Source organism: Nematolebias whitei, chromosome 11, assembly GCF_014905685.2.
Source record: "Nematolebias whitei isolate Nwh7 chromosome 11, NemWhi1, whole genome shotgun sequence".
NCBI lineage: Eukaryota > Metazoa > Chordata > Actinopteri > Cyprinodontiformes > Rivulidae > Nematolebias > Nematolebias whitei.
The window spans coordinates 3,326,571-3,335,138 of NC_056508.1; the positions used below are offsets into that span (position 1 = coordinate 3,326,571).

At 43.0% G+C, this 8,568-nt stretch overlaps 1 protein-coding gene across 1 annotated transcript in view; it reads left to right on the plus strand.

Moving 5' to 3' along the window:
- The window catches only part of LOC119417429 (LIM domain and actin-binding protein 1), a gene marked incomplete at its 5' end in the record, with an annotated part of 77,757 nt that extends 69,584 nt beyond the window's left edge, over positions 1–8,173 (plus strand). The window contains 1 exon segment of the mRNA XM_037684634.1: positions 6,625–8,173. Within this exon segment, the coding sequence (XP_037540562.1) occupies positions 6,625–7,603 (979 nt within the window). The 3' untranslated portion in view covers positions 7,604–8,173.
- Positions 8,174–8,568: the final 395 nt, after the last annotated feature.

An 8,568-nucleotide genomic window follows, 5' to 3' on the forward strand; every position in this document is an offset into this window, starting at 1 on the left:
CGTTTGTGTAATATCATCATCTTAATGGTGTTAATACGTTCTATAATTGAAAGAGGTATTGTCATCCATCTTTTTAAGTCATCTTTTATGGTTTTCAATAGAGGGGTAAAATTTAGGTGGAACATCTCTGACAGCTTGGGGGAGAATTTTATGCCTAAGTATGTGATCTGGCCAGTAGATGGGGGTAGGTGAGGGATATGTGATGTGTAAAAATTGGTGACTCCATTTATCGGCAGTGTGGTAGACTTGTTCCAGTTTATTGTGTAGTCTGAAATTCTGGAGTACGTATTGATTACTTTGATTAGTTCTTTAATTGATTTGTTAGTTTTGTAGGAACAGTAGTACATCGTCTGCATATAAGCTGATTTTATGTATTATATTATATTGGTATGAATGCCTTCAATATGAATGTTTTGACGGATTGCTGCTGCCAATGGTCAATGAAAAGTGCAAATAATGAGGGTGATAGTGGGCATCCTTGTCTGGTACCTCTGTGGAGTGTAAAACTTGTTGAGATTAAGTTATTTGTTATAACTGCTGCTTTTGGTTTATTGCAAAAGGTTTTGATCCATTGAATAAATGACTGTCCAAAATCAATTTTTTTCCAATGTTTTTATTAGAAATGTCCAATTTACTTTATCAAATGCTTTTTCTGCATCTAGTGAGAGAATAGTCGTTTTATTGTTACTTTGTTGGGATAAATGTTTGAGGTTGAAAAACCTATGCGTATTATTTGAGGAATGACTGCCTTTAATAAATCCTGTTTGATCCGGGTGAACAAGAGATGATATAACTGATTCAATACGTGTTGTTAAAGCTTTGCTGATTAATTTAATATTGGTGTTAATTAAGGAAATAGGTCTGTAACTAGAGCAATAAGTGGGATCCTTGTTAGTGTTGAGGAGTAATGAAATTAGTGCTGTATTCATGTGATATGGGATGAACTGTTTGTTTTAATTTCATCTGCCATTTTAACGAAAATTGGTGACAGCAACTGCCAGAAATGTTTGTAAAATTCAAGGGGATACCCATCTAATCCTGGGGCCTTATTGTTTGACATTTTGTTTAGAGCTTTTTCATATTCTGTGGATGTATGTAAGATTTCTGCCTGTTTCTTTGTTAGTGATGGGAGTGTGATATTATTGAAAATTATATCAATTTCTTTTAAGTCATTTTCCTTATTATTGTTATGTAAGTCATGATAAAATTGTCTGAAGGTGTTATTTATTATTTGTGGGTCATTGGTGATATTTCCCGCAGTCTTTAATTGTAGTAGTGAGAGATTTTTTGTGATTATGTTTAAGTTGATTTGCTAAATATTTACCAGATTTATTATGTTCATAATGGTTATATTATAAATTATATTATATATATTAATATTATATATTATATTATATATTATATTAATTATATATGAATTCTAGAATTGCGCCGCTCAAGGTGGCTGCATGTTGGAGCAGCTCTGTTACTTTCATTCTCAGATTTTGCTTTTGGAAACTTTAATTCCTCTTTTTCTGGATGTAAATCACATTTTTTGGATGATTGTTTCCTCTGGTATCGAATACTCCAGAATGCTGTGCAACTGGAAGGATTTTTACTGAAACTTTTTTTAGTTTTGGACATTTGTTATGATGCGTAACCATGGCAACAAGGCAGTTTTCTACAACAGCAGCAGCTGAATAACATCTCAAAAGCTCAAATAATATCTCAACTATGGCCCCAACTCTCAAATGAGTTGAAAAGGATGTTCTATGGACGCATTCTCATCTACCTGCCAGCTGTGCTCGAGTGCCTGACCACTGAGATCCTGGAACAAGTTGGAAACACGGCTCACGACAGCGGAAGAACAGGATCATCCCTTAGCACCTACAGTTGGCTGTCCACAGCTATGAGGAGCTCGGCAGACTTCTGGGAGGAGTGGCCATCGCTCTGGGAGGAGTTCTGCCCAGCATTCAAGCGGTCCTACAGTCCAGGGGAACTGAGAGGTCAGCCGAGTCTGGGTGGACGGATCGGACGGCATCTGCAGCCAGTTTCTTAGGATCCACTGTGGAATGGACCTTTACAAGAGATCCTTCCTGTCTACAGCCATCAGCATCTATAACATCTCTTAATGAAATGAGGATAACGAGTTACAACAACAAAATAATTTCCCTCTGGGATTAATAAAGTATTTTTGAATTTGAATTTGAATATCGTAGTCAACAAAGTCCATGCTCAATAATCCAGGTATACAATCCAACAATTTTCAGTCAGTCATCTGGACTGTTTCTTTTTTTGTTGCTGAAACATTTCACCTTCCATCCAGAAGGCTTCATCAGTCCAGGAAACGCACAACACAAAACTGATTCTTCCCCCAACAGCTTACTCCAAAGTGGAACAAACCAGTTATGTTGGTGTTAAGATAGTCTCTTTGGCACGCCCCCTCCTCCGGAGCCGGCCCTCTACCTCGTCGACAGTCGTGTCAAAATGGTTCAAAACCAACAAAGTCCATGCTCAATAATCCAGGTATACAAACCAACAATTATCAGTTGTTTTTCCTTGACTGATGAAGCCTTCTGGATGGAAGGTGAAACGTTTCAGCACACAAAAAAAAGAAACTGTCTAGATGACCTGATGTGTTTCCTTGACAGATGAAGCCTTCTGGATGGAAGGCAAAACTTTTTGGCACAAAAAAAAGAAACTGTCCAGATGACCTGACTGAAAATTGTTGGGTTATATCGTAGTCTTTGTAGGATAAATTGTTTCTTTTTACTGATGATGTTATCAAGTTTATTTTTGGTTTCTCTAATTTCCTTTAATGTTTCTGCTGTGGGGGGTAGTTGCACATGAGTTATGTAATTGTTTGCTAAATTTTGTTCACTTTTCTTTTTAAATGAGGAATAAGAAATTATTTTCCCTCTTAATACTATTTTGGCTGTTTCCCAGATAAGTGTTGGAGATGTATTTATTATATCATTTGTTTCCATAAATAATGACCACTGTTTCCTAAAATATAAATCAAATTCTTTGTCTTGTAGTAGAGATGTGTTGAATCACCACCTTTGGCTGTTTTGTTTCAGTTTTCTTGTCTAATATGAAACTGATGGGGGCATGATCCGTTATGATGATTGAATGAATAGTTGGGTTGGAAATATCTGTTATCAAAGAGTTGCTGGTAAGAAAATAATCCATCCATCCATCCATCCATTTTCTTCCGCTTATCCGGGGTCGGGTCGCGGGGGTAGCAGCCTAAGTAGGGAGGCCCAGACTTCCCTCTCCCCAGCCACTTGGGCCAGCTCTTCCGGGGGAATCCCGAGGCGTTCCCAGGCCAGCCGAGAAACATACTCCCTCCATCGTGTCCTGGGTCTTCCTCTGGGCCTCCTTCCAGTAGGACGTGTCCAGAACACCTCACCAGGGAGGCGTCCAGAAGGCATCCTAAACAGATGTCCAAGCCACCTCAACTGGCTCCTCTCGACGTGGAGAAGCAGCGGCTCTACTCTGAGTCCCTCCCGGATGATCGAGCTTCTCACCCTGTCTCTAAGGGAGAGCCCAGACACCCTGCGGAGAAAACTCATTTCGGCCGCTTGTATCCGAGATCTCATTCTTTCGGTCACAACCTAAAGCTCGTGACCATAGATGAGGGTGGGAACGTAGATCGATCGGTAAATTGAGAGCTTTGCCTTTTGACTCAGCTCTCTCTTCACCACGACAGACCTGTACAGCGCCCACTTCACTGCAGACGCTGCACCTATCCGCCTATCGATCTCACGCTCCATTTTTCCCCTCATTCGTGAACAAGACCCCAAGATACTTGAACTCCTCCACTTGGGGTAGGACCTCCTCCCTGACCCGAAGAGGGCACTCTACCCTTTTCCGGCTCAAGACCATGGTCTCGGATTTGGAGGAACTGATCTTCATCCCGGCCGCTTCGCATTCGGCTGCGAACCACTCCAGCGAAAGCTGTAGATCACGATCTGATGAAGCCAATAAGACCACACCATCTGCAAAAAGCAGAGACGCAATCCTAAGGCCACCAAAACGGATCCCCTCAACACCTTGGCTGCGCCTAGAAATTCTGTCCATAAGAGTTATGAACAGAATCGGTGACAAAGGGCAACCTTGGCGAGTCTAACTCTCACCGGGAACAAGCCCGACTTACTGCCGGTGATGCGGACCAGGCTCTGACACCGGTCATACAGGGACCTAACAGCCCGTATCAAAGGGCCCGGTACCCCATACTCCCAGAGTACCCCCCACAGGGCCCCCCGAGGGATGCGGTCGAACGCCCTTCTCCAAGTCCACAAAGCACATGTAGACTGGTTGGGCAAACTCCCATGCACCCTCCAGGACCCTGCTGAGAGTGTAGAGCTGGTCCAGTGTTCCACGGCCAGGTCGAAAACCGCACTGCTCCTCCTGAATCCGAGGTTCGACTATCCGACGGACCCTCCTCTCCAGAACCCCCGAATAGACCTTACCAGGGAGGCTTAAGAGCGTGATTCCCCTGTAGTTGGAACACACTCTACGGTCCCCCTTTTTGAATGGGGGACCACCACCCCGGTCTGCCAATCCAGGGGAACTTCCCCCGATGTCCACGCAATATTGCAGAGTCGCGTAAGCCAACACAACCCTACAACATCCAGAGCCTTAAGGAACTCAGGGCAAATCTCATCCACCCCTGGGGCCCTGCCACCGAGGAGCTTTTTAACCACCTCGGTGACCTCAGCACCAGAGATTGGAGGGCCCGACCCAGAGTCCCCAGGCTCCGCTTCCTCAGTGGAAGACGTGCCGGTGGGATTGAGGAGGTCTTCAAAGTATTCCGCCCACCGACCCACAACATCCCGAGTTGAGGTCAGCAGCACACCACTCCCACTATAAACAGTGTTGGTGGCATACCACTTTCCCCCCCTGAGACGCCGGATGGTGGACCAGAATCGTCTCGAAGCTGTGCGGAAGTCATTCTCCATGGCCTCTCCGAACTCCTCCCATGCCCGAGTTTTTGCCTCAGCAACCACCCGAGCCACATGTCGCTTGGACTGCCGGTACCCATCAGCTGCTTCCGGGGTCCCACAGGCCAAAAAGGCCCGATAGGACTTCTTCTTCAGCCTGACAGCATCCTCACCGACGGTGTCCACCATCGGGTTCGAGGGTTGCCGCCGCGACAGGCACCGACAACCTTGCGGCCGCAGCTCTGGTAAGTCGCCTCGACAATAGAGGCACGAAACATGGTCCACTCAGACTCAATGTCCCCCACCTCCCTCGGAACATGTTCAAAGAAAGAAAATAATCAATTCGTGAAAATGGTTTGTGGACAGAAGAAAAGTAAGCGTATTCCCTTGTAAAAGGGTTTTGTAGCCTCCAAGTATCGCCAAGGCCAATATCTGTCATGCCTTGTTTAATGGTTTCAGTTGAATGCCAGTTCTTAGTGTGGTGGGAGTTTTTGAGCTGTCTATTGTTGGGTGGATGACTGTGTTAAAGTCTCCACCTATAAAAATGGCTGCTGTTGAAAAAGTCTGTAATGATGTGAAAAAATTATGATAGAATGTGGGGTCATCCACATTTGGTCCATAAATGCTTGTGATCGTTATATTAATATTATTAATTGTCCCATTAGTAATAATATATCTTCCATCTGAGTCCGTTACAGTATGTTTATGGATTAGGGGGTGTGTCTTTATTAATGAGAATTGAGCCACCTTGTTTTTTGGAATTATATGAAGAAAAGTAAATTTGATTAAAATGCTACATTTTTAATTTCCTATGTTTGTTGTCTGATAGTTTGGTTTCTTGTAGCAAACGTACATCGGCTTGTAATTTTTTGAGATGATAGATGATTTTGGTTCTTTTTGCCGGTGAGTTAATGTCACCTACATTCCAGCTGATAAACTTCAGTTTAGTCATTAGACTTATTTATGAGATATGTATATTTTGGAACTGCCTGATTTAGCTGATATATGAAATCTTCCCAAGTAGGAGAGACAAGACACTTGGGGGAGAAGGGAAGACAAAAAAAACACAAACAAAAAATGAACAACAACAATAACAAAACACATAAAAAGACGCATTGTGTACCCAAAAAGTAAGAGCCAGGTATCACATGAATCCAGAGACAACTGTATATAGATTATGTATATGCATATGTACACACACAACACACACGTACATATGCATACACAGAATTGACATTATTAGGGCCGAGTCAAGACCATTGGATCCTCCTCAGCAGAAATGTTTTTCTCTTTACTTGTGGATAAACTGTTTTGTGAAAATATATAAAACTCAAAGAAAATGGCAATTGGCAAATTTTTATTATTTTTTTTAAATCCAAAACTGAATCAAATTGTGATCTCCATACTGACAGATGCACTGACCTGAAACCCAGGTGTACTGTTACACTCCCAATTAAACCCCCATAATAATTATATTAGAATGGGCTAATAATGCTAAACTAAACAATCATATTTTTGATATATTATTCAATAACAATAGGAAGTGACCTTTAGCAAAGGTTAGTTGTTCTCGTGATCATTCAAATAGAAACATGTTTTGAAGTTGTGGATTGACGTTTGTTGGGATCAATAAAGAAATCAGCCTTTTTCAGCCTGTTTTACAGTTTGTCACTTGTTCTCTCTCCCCACCCTTTCCCAGTTTGGCAAACTATGCCTCTCTGCACAACAACGTCTACTGTAAACCCCACTTCAGCCAGCTCTTCAAGGCCAAAGGCAACTATGACGAGGGTTTTGGCCATCGGCCCCACAAAGAGCTGTGGGAGAGCAAAGAGAGTGAGGACGCCTCACCACAGTCCAACTCTCTGAACAAACCAAAAGCCCAGAGCTCCCCCTCAGATCAAGAAAGCCCCAGTGTGGAAGACTCCACTCTGGCCAAAGTCGTCGTTCTGACTGCCACCATGGAGGCTCTGGGACAAGGGTCACCAGAGAAAGCTGACATGCCTGCAGTGACCGGTAGGTTGAAAATCTCCTGGCCTCCACGCATGGAGCTGGAAGACACACCCAGCAAAAGCAGGGTCACCAGTACCACAGAAGGAGTCTCTGTCACTAAGCCCATCAGAGCAAAATGGCCCCCAGAGGAGGAGACTCCATCTTCCTCCCCGGAGCAGGACCGGGGCTCGCCCTGTCTGCGCCAAAGCTCCTCCCTGAAGGAACGCAGCCTGGCCTTTTCGCTGGCGGCACAAAGCAGCAGCAACCAGAGTCCTCCTTTGAACGATGAGCAAATGAGTCCTGAAGTCTTCAGCAGGGAGCGGCAGCATGGGGGCCAGTCATCAGACAGCTGTGTGGACACACACAGCAGCTCTGGAGAGGAGGACCTGACAGACCAGCTCATCATAGAGAGGGAGACCAAAGCTGCTGCAGGAGGTAAAGCAGATGAGGAGCAGATGGAGGAGGACTGGTATGTGTTAGAGGAAGAGCTGTCTAAAAAATGTCAGAGTCCAGCAGAGCCGATGGCCATCTTCTGCCCTGAGGTGGAAATCGTACACTCATCTCAAGATGTGGGCTTCTGGGACAACGAGGAGGTTAAGGATAAAGAGGAGGAGCAGGAGGTGCTTACTGTAGAGGAGATGATCAAACAAAACCGATACTATGAGGAGGAGGAGGAGGAAGACATGTAAACTCAGACATTTCTTTGCCATTCCTGATTCTTTTAGTTTTTCAAAGAACCTCTTTGTCAGTGTCGTATGACCTCTGACCTAGTGCCTCCTTTATCGGACTGACCTGAAGCCACTCAGAGCTTTTACAAAAAGTTTGAGAAAATGTTTCACGTATAGTTTAAAAATGTTTTGTATGCTGAAAGTTTTCCACATAATTGTTTGTGTATTGTCACAAGTCCTGACATTAATTAGCCTTCAGTTGATATTTTTAGAATCCATTTGAAGCGGTTGTCATGACGACCTTCCTTCTGCTTTGACTGATTTCTCTTTCAATTCAAATAATTTGAGAATTACAACCAAAATGCTGTAAGTGGAAAGACTTGTGAAATGAGGAAACAAGACCCAGAAACTCTGTGGTGACTTTAATTACTGACCAGTTTTTCTTTTTGCAAATAATCTGTCTTTCAGTTTGTAATGCAGGGTCATCACTGGTGTCACGTCTGAATGTTTCAAGTTTTAAGATTACTGAATAAAAAATGTTAATTTTTAAACCAGAGGACCAAACATCTATATCTGCTATCGTTGAATAAAGTCCCTTATAAAAAAATTGTTGGTCTGAAGAGTCAATTGTGCCATTAAATTCATGGCAGATGTTGAACATTGCTGTAGTTTTCTTAGGTTTGTACTTAAGCAAGCAGTAGTCCAATCTGCAAGTAACTAACAAATGGTCTGTTGGCTTGAGGGAGGAATGGTTGGAATCTAGAAACATTTCAAATGGTAAAATCCTGTTTAAACAACAAATTTTATTTGAGGTCAAAATCAAAGAATTCCCAACCTTTTAGCATGACTGCTCGGTTTCATTCCCAGGATTTCAAGATGTCTTTTTTTTCCTGATTAGAACTCTATTTTGTCCTGGTTGAGCCATAAGAAAATATTTTCCATCCACTTACAACGATGAACTGGATTTGTCAGGAGACGCAGCAGCA